At 46.9% G+C, this 17,143-nt stretch overlaps 1 protein-coding gene across 1 annotated transcript in view; it reads left to right on the plus strand.

The window, feature by feature from the left end:
* The window catches only part of SLC6A11 (solute carrier family 6 member 11), a 116,559-nt gene that overhangs the window by 53,888 nt on the left and 45,528 nt on the right, over positions 1-17,143 (plus strand). Inside the window, exon 6 of the mRNA XM_047780844.1 lies at positions 5,861-5,995. Within this exon, the coding sequence (XP_047636800.1) occupies positions 5,861-5,995 (135 nt within the window). The remainder of the gene's footprint in view (positions 1-5,860; positions 5,996-17,143) is intronic.

A 17,143-nucleotide genomic window follows, 5' to 3' on the forward strand; every position in this document is an offset into this window, starting at 1 on the left:
ATTCAGTGGAACTTGACCTGCTGAAAGGAAATTAAACAATAGTTAAAAAAAAAAAAAAAAAAAAAACCTCTTTTTTAACCAAAGGGTGTCTTTGGTCAGGAGTCTCCTTTCAGAGGCTGGAGAGGTCTGATAGACAAGACCCTCCTTCCCCTACACCTCCCCTTTCCGGGTCCAGACCATAACTGGCAGTGACCAGGAACAGCTGGGCTTGATGGTACCTTGTCACTGACCTTATTATGCCCATAACCAAACCCTGCATAATTTAGCATAATGCCTGAGCCCTACCCTGCTCTTCCAGAAAAATCCCTGAGGCCTCAGAGAGCTTGAAACTGAACTTTGCACCTGAACTTCCTTGTCCTCCATCACAAGGAAACACTGGTCTGTGTTTCAAAACCAAATCTCCCATGGTTTCCTTATTGATGAAATACTCCTTAAAATCTCTGTAATTTTTAGAACCCCATTTTGCATGGCTCTAGCATTTCAAGAGGACAGAACACAAGTGCTGTTTTGAAGAAACCTGCGTTCTAACCTCAGGGTCCAGCTATCAGCCTATTGATTTGTTTCTCTAACAGATATTTATCGAGCACGTTGTATGTACCGTGTGCCAGCCCGGGCACTGTGGATGCAACAGGGAAGGTAAAAGCCACAACTCCCTTTCCTTTTGGAACTTCCATTCTAGAAATCTTAAACTTAAAAGGCCACAAAACAGCTGATGGAGAATAGATAGAGTTCTGGGAGGATGCTGGAGTGACTGGGGGATGGTTGGGATGGGGGCCAGGGAGGGCAAGACAGATGGCTTGATTTATAGTGGAGAGAGTGGCTCCTGACATGGGGCCTCACATCTACCACGGGGGCCTTCTGCTGCCTGATGTGGACAGTTGATTGGACAACAATACCACAGCTAGAAGGCAGGGCCCCTGGCTTTGAGGAGTCCTCAGCCTCATGGGGATTCAAGCACAACCCGGACTAACGCCGTGGGTGGCCCAGGAGCCGGGGATGGATATTCTGGACAAAGGGAGGCATGAAAAGGCAGGGAGGCCTGAAGGAGGCCTGGCACATTCCCCAGTGGCAAGGAACCTGGCACAGCTAAGAGCAGAGGGGTGGAGACTGGTTGAGTTGCACAGCAAGTAGGGGCAGTGCCAGGATTGGAGCCCAGGGTCCCTGCCTCACAGCCGAGCCTTTCTCTATCTCCATAGCCAGCCCTGAGCATGAGGCTGGGAGGTAGACTCAGAGGAGCAGGAAGACATGTGCCAGATTTTTATTTTCAAAATTTGGACCATGGTCTGGAGCCATCAGTGACTGAGAGGGATGGTAATGAAGGGCCCTGATGAGGAGGATGCAGAGGGCTGTCATTCAGGATACTCTTGAAAGTCACGGTGGCAGGATGATGCTACTGCTGGGATGTGAAGGAGGCTGAGGAAAGCGGTGGGACTGACCTTGAGCACCGGAAGGACAAGGTGGAGATGCTTCAACATCCCAGGGACCAGTGTCTGAGCTCATTTCTACATCCTTGGCTGGTCCCATACCTTCCTTGCCCAAGTCACCTCCCCTGTTCTTTCTTATCCTTAGAGACCCAATTCCAATCCTACTTAGAACTAAAGGCCAAAGCCCTTCACAGGGACTCTCCAGTCTGACTCTAGCCTCCTTCTTGTTTCACTGCTGCTCTGGTGTGTTCATGACCCCAGTCACCTCACACAGGCCCATACCTTCAGCAGTTCTTTCCTTGAGCACAAGACCTGGTCTTACTGTTTTGAGAGCCAGAACTAAGGACTGGGAAGGCATGAGTGAAAAGTGGGCTAGAGCAAGGGGAGCAGAGAGCAGGTTTCTCCCCAACTGATAACAGGCTGCCTAGAGTCACATTCAGGCTTAGCAGCAGAGTATTCTGATTGAATAGCTATGTCTGGCAGGAGCACAGGAAGGATGTGGCAGTGTGCATGCCATATGTATGCAGGAGCTCTTGAGGACAAGATCTGGATTGTTTGGACAGTTGTCAGCTGCTCTCAGGAAAAACTCAAGGTGCTGTTCCTGTGTCTGGGTGGCTGAGGGTGGAGACAGATTGGAAGGGGCTTTTCAGAGAGCTGGGCCAGCATTGCCTTTCACCTTTCATGCTGCTCTCCACCTGTGTGTATTACATAATGACGCCTTTGAGCCACCTTTTATACCCTGCCTCAAGGGCTCTCAAATGTCGGCTTACAAAGGAATTTTTTAGCTAACGCCTGCCAGCCAGTGGCTTTATTTTGGCAGCCTGACTCATCTGCAGTGTGGTCTTTGGGCAGTTCACCTGCATATTCTATTTCCCTTATAGTTACATAACATGTGTGTAAAAAGGAGAGTGTAGTTACCAGTGGAGGGAGTGAAATTCTCCTAAATGTAATATAGAAGTGGAGCATCCACATAGAACTCTGAACAGTGGAATTATCTCAGCAGCAGCATCAGCCATTCACTAAATCCTGTTGCTGCCCTGCCTGAGGAGCAGTCTGCTCTGAGTGTCACCAAGGGTATGGCAAGAGTGCCTTTCTGGCCAGTTTATAAATGACCCCTAGTGACATGCCAGTGGCCCAGTCCACCCTATACAGACCGGGTAGAACATAACCAACAAGTTTAATCACATCAAGATGGTCCCACAGATGAAGGACAAATTTCTATGATTTTCATTTGTTCTTATATTTTACAGAGTAACACTATTTTCCCTAAATTTTGTAACCATGGGGGCTTAAGCTCCAGAAATATCATTAATTGTGTCCTGGGCATTCTGCTTAATTAACCTGCTGCCATACAACAGAGACAGAAGTAGAAATTATACAATGAAAGCAATAGATTCTAGTCTTCCCAGCTTCATAGGTATAAGTTAGTTGAATGGAAGGGGGGGTTTATTTGAAGGAAGAAAATCAATAATTTATAAGAAATGGTGAAGATTAGTGATGGATTGTGCCCACAAAGCTAAGGGAAGGCGAGTTCCCATCGTGGCACGGTGGAAGTGAATCCAACTAGGAACCGTAAGGTTGCAGGTTTGGTCGTTGGCCTCACTCAGTGTGTTAAGGATCTGGCATTGCCATGAGCTGTGGTGAAGGTCGCAGACGAGGCTCAGATCCTGTGTTGCTGTGGCTGTGGCATAGGCCAGCGGCTATAGCTCTGGTTAGGCCCCTAGCCTGGGAACCTCCGTAAGCCACGGGAGCGGCCCTAAAAAGACAAAAAAAAAAAAAAAAAGCTAAGGGAAGGGAAGATTTAATATTGCTCTTGGCTCTCTGGGAAGGAGCCATCAACCCTTATTTCTCACTGGTCTCCAATTTATTATCATCACCATCATCACCATCATCATCATCATCATTATTATTATTAATGTCGACTGCTGGCCTCATTATATATTTGACTTGCCTTCACCTCATCTGGGTTACAATATATATGACAATAAGAGATTGTATGTATTGATTACATGATGTGTCAGTTGGTGGTTGATTTGGGAACAGGGATGCTGAAATTGGTGGAGGGGGGCTGGGTTAGACGGAGGGTGGTGCCGTCATCATCATTGTAGGTTAAAGACAGTGTCTGGGATTATCCAGACTCCAGGTTGTGTCAGTGGCACCCATTGACACCAGCCCCTGCTGGTTTTTATTTCCTATTTTTGAGGACTGAGTTTAAATTTCTGCTTTGTCATTTACCAACCAAATGACTTAACTTCTCTGAGAGTCACATCTAGAAAAATGGGGAAAATAACACCGGATTTGTGTTGCTGTCATGAGAGTCACATATGCAGCCGGATGGTTGATTACGTGACCTTGAAGTCAGACAGGCCTCCTTGTGAATCTTGCATCTTCCAACATTACCTGGGCCACCCTAGGTGAGTTAGCAGTGCTCTCTGTGAGCTTCCTCATATCTTAAAAGAGGATAACCATAACTATCTGAAGAATAAATGCCTGGTGTGTGAAAGTGATGAATAAATATAGTAATTTCTATTGTCGTGTGGAAAGTGCCTGGCGTGTAGTAGGATTTTCTTTGTTCTTTCTTCCTTCCATCTCCATTTCTCCTGTCCTAAACTCCTATTCATCCTTTACAGGCCAACACCTATATCACCTCCTTGGAGAAGCCCTCCCTGACTGCTCCTGAGCTTAGCTACTCCCTTCTCTATCCTCCACTGTCCTTTGTGCTCCCTTGATTACACAGTGCATTTGTTATCTACCTACATACACACCTGTGTTTTCTTCCTGTAGAGAAGCCTCCACTTCAGAAACTTCCATCCTGTGACTCTTGTAATTCAGGAGTCTAGCTCAGTGCTTGGTGCGTAGGAGAGTTTGGGATGTTTGAGTGAGTGTGTGAGTAGGTGAATGGGTGAGTAAGTAAATAAATGAGTAGAGTGAAGGCCTGAACCACTGGTAAAAGAAACCCTGTGTTGCAAAGGGCTGAGGCTCCAGCAGTGATGGAGGAATTCAGATTATCATAAGTCCTGGAATCTGAGCCTTGGGACCATGTGAAAGCTGGTGCTCATGTCTGTGAATGTGCAGATTTGGGATGGGATCTGTCTGTCCCCCCCAATCCCAAATATTTAAAAGTCGCTGCTCTAAATAGATGGAACAGGCACTTCCCACTGAGTGGGAAGGAAGCAAGTGGTTGGAGGAGAGAATGTGATGAGAGAGAAAAAATGAGACCAGGAGGGGCCACTGAGTTCAGAGGGCACCTGATATAGGACAGGAACTCCTGTGGTCTGTCAGGGTGTTGCTTCTTGCCTTCTAAGCAGCTTTTGTTCAAGGAAGCTCAGGAAGTTTTTTTTCTTTCACTGCCTGATTCTTTTTTTTTTTTTTTTTGTCTTTTTGCTATTTCTTGGGCCGCTCCCACAGCCTATGGAGGTTCCCAGGCTAGGGGTCAAATCAGAGCTGTAGCCGCTGACCTATGCCAGAGCCACAGCAACACAGGATCTGAGCCACGTCTGAGACCTACACCACAGCTCACGGCAACGCCGGATCGTTAACCCACTGAGCAAGGGCAGGGACTGAACCCGCAACCTCATGGTTCCTAGTCGGATTCGTTAACCACTGTGCCACGATGGGAACTCCTCACTGCCTGATTCTTACACAGAGTCCATGGGCCGAAAGGGCATCTCACATTCATTGGGTCTGATGGCCTGCTTCCAAGCAGACCACGTTGAACTGATCCAGGAAGACACTGGGACTTTCCCACCCTAAGCAGCTTCCCTCCGTCTCTCCCCCTCCATTCCCTTCTCTATTTCATCTTGTCTTTTCCAATCCCATCTTTGGCTATGAAGATTTGAATTTCCTTGTTTTGAAAATCAAGACCAGTGATTTTCAAAAATCATGGCCCTTGAACCATTGGTGAATTGCAACATGAATTTAAAGGATCATGAGCAGCTTTTTAAAAAAGGAAGCAGGGAGTTCCCGCCATGACACAGTGGGTTAAGGATCTGGTGTTGCTGCTGCAGCTGTGGTGTAGGTTGCACTTGCAGCTTAGATTCGATCCCTGGCCTGGGAACTTCTGTATGCCATGGGTGCACCCCCCCCAAAAAAAAAGAAACAGTATGATAGAAATTATTAGAGGCATCACACATGTAAGGTGGAATGTACTGCTCCAGCTCCACGGGTATATAGGGTTGTGATAGTGTACGTATTTCTTTCTTTGGTTGAGGCAGACAGTGATTGGGAGGCACTGATCCAGTCTTGCTGAAGGCACTCAGTAGGTGCTCACTGAGACTTGACCTGAAGGGGATGGTGGTGGGAGAACAGGCTGTGTTAGGGGCTCACTTCTTACTGCTGCACAGGGTGGCCCTCTGTGCCTGCTAGAAGTTAGGGGCCTACCAGGTGGCCCAGCACTGTCACCCCTTCTTGATTCTTTCCTCTTCTCTCCTGGGCAGGTGGTATATGTCACCGCAACATTCCCCTATGTCATGCTTCTGATCCTCCTGATCCGAGGGGTCACATTGCCTGGAGCCTCCGAAGGCATCAAGTTCTACCTGTACCCTGACCTCTCCCGGCTCTCCGACCCACAGGTAAGAGCTTCCTGCCGCCTCTGGGAAGCCTTCTACATGGACACCCACAGAGTAGTCGGAAGTCTGTGGCCTCTTTCTCAGAATAATACTTTTCAATATAGGCATTTCATACATGGAGAATCGAATATATTGAAATACAATCACCAAAGCATGAAAAAAGGCACATTTGTGACATGGCAATGTATGGGCTTCTTTATCAGTACATTAAATAGCAAGATCAGCATAAGGTGAATAAGTTCCATGATTTCAAATGATGAGCATAAATGATATTTGGAGATCTTGGTACCGTGATGTGAAAATATGTGGAATTTCTACCACGTGCAGGACTGTGGTCGGTCACCTGTATTTGTAATTGAAGGAAATGCTAAACTTTAGTCAGTAAAAATAAAAATATATTTTTTCCCCCACCAAGGAAGGCAGATCCCTGCAGTTGTGCATCTCTGAGAGAAATTGGGTCTGTTTGTCGGAGGCTGGGAGTAACTCCCAGAAAGAAAATGAGTGGTCACCTGGCTAATCTGCTAGTTGTCTTTGGAAAGGCATCAGCCCTTTGAATCCGAGGTAGAACTGGTGATGCCGAAGCCTCTCCCCGGGGAGGGAGCAGGGTGTGCCTGGGGGGTGTTAGACAGAAGGTGAACATAGCACCTCACGGGCTCTGGTCTCCTCAACCTCCACTACTTGTTAGAAACTCGTAGAGAGTTTTGGAAACTCTTAGTTCCCAGAGCACAACCAGACCAATTCAAACAAACTCTCTGGGGTGGGTCCCAGGTATCTGTGTCTTTGAAAGGCCCCCAGGCAATTCTAGAGTGTGAATTACATACTCACAGATACTTGAGTGGGTGGGAAAGCATCTGTTTCTCTATGAAAACAAACAAACAGAACATGCAGTAGAAGGTGGACTCTGCATTCAGTTGATCATGAGGCTTGCAAGAGATTTCAGGTCTTCTGTGGCTTCGGTCACCCCCTGTTGGGAGGGGGTGGGTGGAAGTGCTTGTGGGATGCTGGTTCTCGCAGCTCAGGGGTAGCTAGTTACAGTGAATTAAAGTGGACGGTGGGGTGGGACCGTGTGCTCATTTCTGTCTCAGTTTTCCATGCCATGAGGGCCCTGAGGCCTAGGCCCCACCAAGCACCTGCTGGCTGCTGCCTGAGTTGCAGGCAGAATCCCTAGGAAGAAGGAAATTAGCTCCTGACAGTTGGCCTCACCAACTCCAAGCTCTGATGACAAAGGCTCAGTTGAAGAAGCAGTTTTGGAAAACAGATTTCCAGAATCACGGGTGTATACGTTTTTGTTAGGTCCACGAATTCTACCTTGATCCAGGATGAACATCCTGTTCTTTCCTCTGCTCACAGGCTTCCTTCTCCTGGTCCTCAGCGACAGCCAGTCCTGAGCATCTCCCAGAACTTCCAAACCTGGCTGATCCTCAGAACACCTTGGCACATGTTGAAATGCATTGTCAGGGGACTGAGGTGGCATCTGGGCATCTGTATTGTTAAGAAGCTTCAGGAGTTCTCTTGTGGCACAGTGGGTTAAAGTTGCACCATTATTACTACAGTGGTTTGGGTCACTGCTGTGGTGTGGGTTTGATCCCCGGCTTGGGAACTTCCACATGCTGCAGCCAAAAAAAAAAAAGCTTCAGTGGCCATACTGATGATCAGAAAAGTTTGCAAAAACCCAGTCCTTGGAGCTCTACATATATACACAGGAGTACACACGCAGACACAACCCCACGGAGAACAAAGGTGAGGCCGGGCAGTGCATCATTCAGACCAACTGCCCTAAGCTGCCCAGTTTCCTACCAGTTCCTTCCTTGGTTCCCAGGCCAGCACTTACCTGCAAGCTGTTCTGTGGAGCGGTCACCTGGAGCGAGGAATGCTCAACTGGGCTGGTAATCAGGACGTGGGTTCCTTCTCTGGTTCTGCCACTGGTCCCGAGAGACCTTGGACAAGTTCCTCCTCTCTTTGTCATTCTGGCCCTCAGTTGACACATAAGGGCGAATTCAATCAGTGGTTTCCAGAGTAGGTTTGGAGAGCCCAGAGTTTTCCATGAGGCTGGTTTGTAGGTCATCATACTATGAGGCACAGGCCAAATTCAGCCCTCTGCCCATTTTTATAAATAAGGTCTTACTGAAACACAGCCATGGTATTATTAATTTTTTTACCTATTGTCAGGGTCACAACTCAAAAGCAGAATTGAGTAGTTGAGGCAGAAACCACATGACCGCCTATAATATCAAGGGTCCAAAGGGAGTTCCTATCATGGCTCAGTGGTTAACAAACCCTACTAGGAACCACAAGGATGCAGGTTCAATCCCGGGCCTTGCTCAGTGTGTTAAGGATCTGGCGTTGCCATGAGCTATGGTGTAGGTCTCAGATGTGGCTCGGATCCTACATTGCTGTGGCTGTAGTGTAGGCTGGCAGCTGCAACTCTGATTCGACCCCTAGCCTGGGAACTTCCATATGCTGCAGGTGCGGCCCTAAAAAGCAAAAATAAAATAAAAAAGAGTCCCAAGACCTTCCCACCATCACCCCACATTCAGAAACTTATTAGAAGGGCTCACAAGGAGTTCCTGTCGTGGCGCAGTGGTTAACGAATCCGACTAGGAACCATGAGGTTGCGGGTTCAGTCCCTGCCCTTGCTCAGTGGGTTAATGATTCGGCGTTGCCGTGAGCTGTGGTGTAGGTTGCAGACACGGCTCGGATCCCACATTGCTGTGGCTCTGGCGTAGGCCAGTGGCTACAGCTCCGATTTGACCCCTAGCCTGGGAACCTCCATATGCCCCAGGAGCGGCCCAAAGAAATAGCAAAAAGACAAAAAAAAAAAAAGGCTCACAAGATGTAGAAGCAGTTAGACCGTTGGATGTGGTTTAGTTCCATCGTCAGTGAGAGAAAAAGGGACATCAGGCAGAGTCTGGAGGAATCCACACCAGGCTTACGGTGGTCTCTCCCTCCTGCCAGGAGGGGCTGCATGGAACATCACAGAACATCCTCCTGTCAGTATCAAAAAGCAGCATGTAGGTAGTAGCCCTTCTGCCCAGAGGAGCCCGCTCCAGACTTGGGGTCCAGGTTTTTAATGGGGACAGTTTATTAAGTGCACATGTACTTTCTTCCTTCATTATATATCATAGTCCTTGAGATTCCAGACTCCCAGCAGGAAAGCAGTCATTCACCATAAATTGCATTGTTTGTATAAACAGCCCAGGCAGGCTGGTGTGGCAGAACTAAGTACCCCACGGATACAGAACAGCCATATCACTTAGTACCGTAGGGAGCATCTTAGCAGAGTTTCCAGGCACCAGTGCAAGCAGGCCCTCCTGGAGAGCAACGTCAGGCCTGTGACAGTAACCCTTTCCTGCATACCTACAAAGCATAGCATATTTACTATTTGGCATTTTCTAGGAAAAAATTTGCTGATCCCTGAGCTGGAGAACCCTCAAACACCTGTGAGGGGCGGATTGATGGGCTCCAGCCTCCGTCTGATCCCCCAACTCCATCCATGTTGCTCTCTGCCTCTGTGCCACCAGCCTCATTCAGGTCACTACCATCTCCCAGTTGACAAATACAGCAGCCTCCTAACTGGCCTTCCATAAATGGCTCTTGACCCCTCTCGGCTACTCCCCATCCAGCAGCAGAGTGATCTTTTTGAAATATAAATCTGATGTGCACCTCTTTGCTTAAACCCCTTCTGGGGTTCCCTGTGGTCTTTGAAATAAGATCCAAGTGGTGGGGCCTCTGAGATTCTCCATGAGCGGCCTCCTTGCTGCCCCCTCCTCACTCCTCTTCTCTACCATTATAGGCATTGGAATTCCAGATATGGGCCTTTCCTCCTCAGGACCTTCACACAGGTTGTTTTTCCACTGGGCACATTCTTTCTTCCTCAGACCCCCTTCTCCCCCTACCTTGCCTGAATAACATGCACTCACCCTTTAGGATTCAGTTTAAACATTATTTGGTCAGGCAAGTGTGTTTCAACTGCCAGCCATGCACCCTGGACTTATTTTCCAAATCACCTATTATATTTGCAATGAAATAATCATATAATTATATGTCGTATATATATATATACACACACACAGATACGTGAGTATATATATGAATTATGCATGCATATATGTATATATGGGTGTATGTGTATAGTGTGTGTGTGTGTGTGTGTGTGTGTGTGTGTGTGTATAGACTATATGACTTATTTGCTGTCCATTTATTTGCAGCAGATATTTACCGAGTGCCTTCTCTGTATCAGAGATTATTATAGGTATTGGGCATATAGAATTACAAAATGGACAAAACAGTGATCCCTGCCCCATGGAATTGATATTCTTATTGGACAAGAAGGCAGTCAAAATAAACAAATAAAAGATGCGGCCCATCAAGTGGTGGCAAAAACCATGGAGGCAATATATGGCCCCAGAGAGAGAATGCTGGGGGAAAGGGCTGCAATGTTCAACAGGTAGGCAGGGAGGAACTCCATAAGAAGGCAGCCTGGAAGCAGGGTCGGGAAGTGGGTGGGCCATGCTTTGCCCACCTCTGTGTGCCTAGTCCCTGGCAAGCTTAGTGCCTGCTACATAATAGCTCAGTAAATGTTTCCTGGATGAATGTAAGAGCCAGAGCTGCTTTGGTTTTTAAAGAAAGATTTTGTTGCTTTAGCAAGAAATCTAAAAACCTCCAGTGCACCAGATCTGTGAGCTGTAATGTTTTTTCTTTCTGTGTCAGTGGTGGCCAGGAAATGGGTATGTTGGTGTGTGTGTGCCTGTCTCTCCACCAAAAAGCAATAGTTATAGTTGATTGTTTGAGCCCAAGAGGGTGGCCTTGAACTCAGAACCGAACGTCTTTCTTGTGGGTCCAATAAATTAAGTTTCCCATCAAGCACTTGAAGTGACACAGCAGCTCACTGCTTTTGTCCCCTGGCAATTTGCATTCCGTGGTCTGTTATAATTTTCTAAACATCTATTTGTCTTCCTTGTCAGCTGTGTGTTCTCTCTGAAGTGTGAGTGCTTCCACTCCATTTTTTTCCCCCTGAAATTTTTATTTTCTGCCTTTTCAGCCTTTGGGGAGTGAAGGGGCTCTTGCAGGAAATCACATTTTCCCTGCCCCAGATTCCTGCCACTCTCACTCTTCATTGTACTTCGAGTGTGTGTTTTCAGGGCAAGAACAGAAAGGACTGTCACAGATCCAAGTCGCGGGGTCTGCTTTCCCAGGGCGTGTACAAATTCCCCAAGTCAGCCTCCTCTCTGGAGAGAACTGAAGCCTGCACCTAAGGCGTCCAGATCCTGGGGATGGGGTACAAGGCTGCCCAAACAGGGAGAGCTCTCAGAAAACCATCTCTCTCCTCCTCCCCACCCCACAGGAGTACAAATCAGGGAAACAAGACCCCAGTTGAAAACCCTACCTGATGAACCTCGGGGACGTGACCATGGAATTGCTGCCACCCGGTGGCAGTGTACTCTGATTCCAGGCAAGGACCCAAGGGAAAACGGGCATTTTGGCTGTTAGATGTTCAAACCAAAATTTTAAAAATTGGCCTTGACTCAAAAATATTGGATGTTTTTGAAAACGTCACAAACTTCACTCACAGAGGGGCTGCCTGGGATTAAAAATCCCCCACAGTTTCCTTTTGGTATACTTGATCCTGGGTTGGGGTCACCAGCTCTACTATGCTGGTTTGTGGTCTACTTAGTACCAAGCAGGGGGATACAGAATCAGATAGCACATTGTACCTGTCTTCAAGAAGATGACAGCCTCTTAGGAAAGACACACGATAAGGTAGGTGTGAACAGTGGTGAAGGTCTGTGCAGGGGTTGGAATTCACTTGACACAGGTGTATTCCTACCAGTCATTAGGTAAACTCAGCAAGAGTTAGAGACATCTTACTAACATTATATGCACTTATAAGTAGTGAATGTTTCTTCTTTACTCGAAACTCCTCGAGTTGCCTGTTGGTGGATCAGAATTCCTGTACACGCCACTGAAATGAAATTCTCTGCTTTGCTGGGCACCTAAGTTCTTCCAGCCACAGGTTTCCTCAGGGTGAAGTTTTGTGACTTAGTTTTCAGCAATTTTAGTGGCACCTTATTAATCTGCAGTCTTTGTGGTTGAAGGGCTGCTCAGGTACCCATATGAGTAGTGATACTGGTTACTGGTTATCGTATCTTGATGGCTAACTCCATGCCAGGTACTGTGCTTTACAAACTTGTTATTTAATTTATCCACCTCACTCAATCAGCAAACATGTGGGTGTTGAAAGTTGTGATGTTTCAGTCTTGGAACTAAGTGCTATGTATAAGTACCTTAAATTCTGATGACAGATAAGTCCTTAAGGCCCTATGACCATGAGAAAAGTCCTATTTTATAGGTCCTGAGAGGGAGTTCCTGGCATGGCTCAGAGGAAACAAACCCAACTAGGAACCATGAGGTTCTGGGTTTGATCCCTGGCCTTGCTCAGTGCATTAAGGATCCGGTGTTGCTGTGAGCTGTGGTGTAGGTCAGAGATGCGGCTCTGATCCTGCATTGCTGTGGCTGTGGTATAGGCCGGCAGCTACAGCTCTGATTGACCCCTAGCCTGGGAACCTTCATATGCCGCAGGTGTGGCCCTAAAAAGAAAAAAAAAAAAAGTTTATAGGTCCTGAGAATTTTAAAACCTATGACCTAATATGATGAGGCAGCTAGGGCTCCAACAGGTTAAAGCACTGGCCTCATGTTTACACAGCTAGCGCTTGAACCCAGGTGAGTCTGATTCAGCCATGTAAAGGATGCAATGTTGAAACTTTCTGTCACATCTAATTTTTCTGGGCTCACTCTGTTTCTGCCCAGCACTGGGCTGGAAATCCTGGCTCTGGGGCCTATGAGCATCTCAGACCCATGTGACTATTTTGCAGGAATCCTAGAATCTCAGCATCAGGCAGGTTCAGTCCCCATCTGTTGCAGGAATCCCCTCTGTAGTACCCTGGTCAGCCACCAGTTGGTCCCTTCTGTGACAAGGAAACTCCTCACCTCTACTTTGGGACAACCCTGTACTCACCTGGGTCCCAATGTTGAGACATTCATTCATCCTTTATATGCCTAATCTTTATTGACTCATCTGCTCTAATTTATCCATGCCCCACTTTGGGAGTACCCACCAGAGTTGAACACACTAATTTAAATAAAGCCTAAACCAAGGTACAAACCACCTCTAGGGTAATAGCATAGCCCCCATATTCCAAAGTAGGCCTCTTACTCACTGCTACTCTCTTCCCAACACAGCAGACCAAGGGAACTCTGAAAAAGGAATCCTGCATCATACAACTACCTGCTGTGGTTCTTTGAATATATTTTTTATAATGCTTTGAATATATTTATAATAACTACATTCTTTGCTAGATCTAACATTTTTAGCATGTGAATAGTGTTTTTCTGTTTTGTTTTGGTTTTGCCTGTCTGGTAGTTTTCACTGAATATTATGGGTAATATGCTGTAGATATTCCGGATTTTGTTATCTTCCTCTGAAGAGTGTTAGTTTTTATTTTAGCAGGTAGTTCAGTTACTGGCTGATTACATAAAATTTATATAGGTTCAATTTGGTTTTTAGTGTGAATCTGTGGAAATCCCAAGTTCTTCTAATTTTATAGGACTGGATAGGACTTAATAGGTTTCTAAGCTCTTTCTCCCCTGTAGACCTTGTCAGGGCTTGGCTTTAGGCTTTATTAGGGTGGATCTAGAATAGTGATTACTCTAGAATGATGGTTCTCAACCAGGGACATTTTCCCTTCCATGAGACACTTGGATGTTGGCAAACGCATTGATTGTTACCACTTGGGGGGTTACTGGCATCTAGTGAGTAGAGGCCGGGGATGCTGCTAAACATCCTACAGTTCACGGGACAGCTGTATAACAAAGAATTATGTGTTTCCACATGTCCATAGTGCCACAGTGGAGAAACCTTGCCTTAGGACATGGTTCTTCCGCCTAAGGGTAGGTCTTTCTGTGTCTCAGCCAGGTATCAAAGGTGAATACTTGGTGTCGGCCAGATCTGCTCACTCTGGCAGGACAGGAGCCCTGACCGCCTGGCACTCTTCTTTCCCAGACAGTGTCTGGCTTCTAGTGTCTCTGTTGTACTTTCAACCCCAGTTCTATCTAGAAAGTGCTAGTGCTATTTAGAGAGCCTTGGGTGGTCTCTCCCTGGATGGTTACAGCCTAGCCATCAGCCACAGCCTTGTGGGGAACCTCTATGTGGACATTTTGGGCCTCTGTTCTGCACCACTCCCCCTTTCTGGTGCCTGGTACTGTAGATTCCAGCTATTCAGCAACCCTACACTCTGGCCCTGCCTGTTCAGCTCGATGAGACTGTATGTTCTGCTCAGGCACCAGTTCTTGTCCCCAAGCAGAGAGCTCAGCAAACCCCTCTGGGGATCTTCCCATCTCTCAGGGATGGCAGTCTTGCCCTGTGTATTGTCTACTGCCTGAAAATGGTTGCCTTCTACATTTTTGTCTACTCTGATAGTAGCTCATGGTGGGAGGTCCAGTCACTCATTCATGACCAGGAGCAGAAGTCTGACTCTCCTGCTTACCACCCCTAGCAGCTTCCCCTTGACCTAGGATTAAAATCCAGACTATTCACCATGGCCAAGGCTGAGGAGCCCCCTGTGGCCTGGTGCCATCTTCTACATGGCCCTGGGCATCCCAGGTCCTTTCCTACCACAGGCCCTGTCAGCCTGGACCACTGATTCATCTGATAGTTTCAAGGCCAGCTCCCTTTCAGCCTGCAGGTCTCTGCTTCAAAGTCATCTCTCATCAGCTGAGTTCAAACATCCCCACCAACCCCCACCCCCTGACTCTAACCAACCCCCTGTTTATTTTATTCATTGGGCTGACAGCTGTCTGCAACAATCTCATGTCCATTTGTTGAAGCCTCACTGTTAGTCTCCCTCAGAATGTCAGCTCCATGTAAGAGGGGAAAATTGTGTGTTTTATTCGCTGTGGACTCCCTGGTACCTGGCACAAAGCCTCACACATGTTTGGCCCCCAATCAATACTGGATGAGAAAGTGGATCTGTAGATGGGTATGTAGGTGGATGGGTAGTAGATGGGGGGATGGATGTGTAGGTGAATGGGTGGGAGGGTAGGTGTGTGAGTGGATAAGTGGATGGGTAGATGGGTGAGTGTGTACCATATGGTGGTTTAGATATAACAGAGGAGAACAAAATTATTTATACTTGTTTGTCCCAGGGAAGACTAAAAAACAGGAAGCCTTTGATTTGATCCTTCAAGGATGGAAAGGGGAAGGCTATTTGGAGATAAACAAAGATGAGAAAGTCTACATATATGAAGGAAATCTCAATGTGGCTATGGGATAGGCTTTGTAACAGAATCCCAAGAAATACAGTTGAGACAATAGACTGAGGCCCCTTCTTTGGGAACATCAGATGTCCAGCCCAAAGAGTTTAAGATTTCATCATGGTCTATAGGGAGTTGTTGAATATTTCTGGGCAAAAGGTTGACTTGCATGAAGAAAGCTGTAACTTCAGAAGGGTATGCAGACAACAGAGGCTCAGCAGAGCCTGGTGGCAGCAGAGCAGAGAGTTGGAGAGTCAAATAGAGCTGCCTTTGAATGCCTGCCTCTCACTCACCCACTGTGTGACCTTGAGCAGCTGCTAGAGGGCAGGGTCCAATCTTTTCCTGTTTCTTATTTCTAGCCCCCTCCTCATAGACGTCAAGAAACAACACATCCCCGGGGGCATAGAAAGAGCCAGAAAATAGAGTAAGTTTGGAGTCAAGAGGGAAGAAGTGGAGATACCTATCAAATGACCTTGATCGGGGGGGGGGGGGCATTGCCACATCTGTCACAGCAGATATAAGAAGCAGCCCTCTAGCTGTGGTGTCATAGGCTTATGGGCAGACGTGGTTGGAGTTAATGCCATTGTGTGTGTCTGGCTGGCTCCTTGAGGACGCCCAAGAGGCACCAGAGACAAAAAAGGCAGATGTCAGCCAACATTGAGGGCGCACCCACTGTGTGTGAGGCCTGTCCGTGTGGTGGAGTACGAGCGGTGAACCAGGCAGTGGTTTTGCCCTTGAGATGTCACTGGGAGTGATCACAGCTGGGGCTGGCAAGAGCCACATAGAGTAAGGACTCTGACTGCATCACAGAGGAGGGGAACATCTGTGAGCCCATCTCCAGGAATTCTTAGGCCCCTTTTTTAGAATTGCAGCCTTATGTTTATTCATCTGGCAAGTATTATTGAGAACCTACTGTATGCCAGGCATTGTGCTGTCTTTGCTTTTAATTTTTTACAGTGATTTTTAATTTTTTCATTATATCTGGTTTACAGTATTCTATCAATTTTCTACTGTACAGCAAGGTGACCCAGTTATACATACATATATATATTCTTTTTTCTCATATTATCATACTCCATCATAAGTGACTAGATATAGTTCCCAGTGCTATACAGCAGGATCTCATTGCTTATCCATTCCAAAGGCATTAGTTTGCATCTGTTATTCTCAAATTCCAATCCATCCCACTCCCTCCCCCTCCCCCTTGGCAACCACATGTCTATTCTCCATGTCCATGATTTTCTTTTCTGTGGAAAGGTTCATTTGGGCTGTTCATTGTTCATTCCAGATATAAGTGATATCACATTGTATTTGTCTTTCTCTGACTTGCTCCACTTAATATGAGAGTCTCTAGTTCCATCCATGTTGGTCTTTGCTTTTAAAATGAATCCTCAGAAATGTACAGAGAATCCACTCCTGCCAGACACATACTGGGCTCTGTGGGTGTGGGCTCCAGGGGTAGGGGGGTGAGTGGTATATTCTAGGACAGGAGTTTTGTCAATGGGGGAGGGTCTTTTGCCCCTCTCTCCAAAGTTAGACATAAAATTTTGTGCATTAAGCATGTTATTTTTTCAGAGTTCCCTTCATGGCTCAGTGGTTAACGAACCCGACTAGGATCCATGAGGATGTGGGTTCAATCCCTGGCCTTGCTCAGTGGGTTAAGGATTCAGCATTGCTGTGAGCTATGATCTACGTCTCAGACATGGCTCGGATCCCTTGTGGCTGTGGCTGTGCCTGTGGCCGGCAGTTGCAGCTGATTTGACCCCCTAGTCATGGGTACGGCCCTAAAAAGAAAAAAAAAAAAAAGCAAGTTATTTTTTCAATTAGTAAGTTTCTTTTTTT

This window comes from Phacochoerus africanus, chromosome 1 (assembly GCF_016906955.1).
Source record: "Phacochoerus africanus isolate WHEZ1 chromosome 1, ROS_Pafr_v1, whole genome shotgun sequence".
Taxonomy (NCBI): Eukaryota; Metazoa; Chordata; class Mammalia; order Artiodactyla; family Suidae; genus Phacochoerus; species Phacochoerus africanus.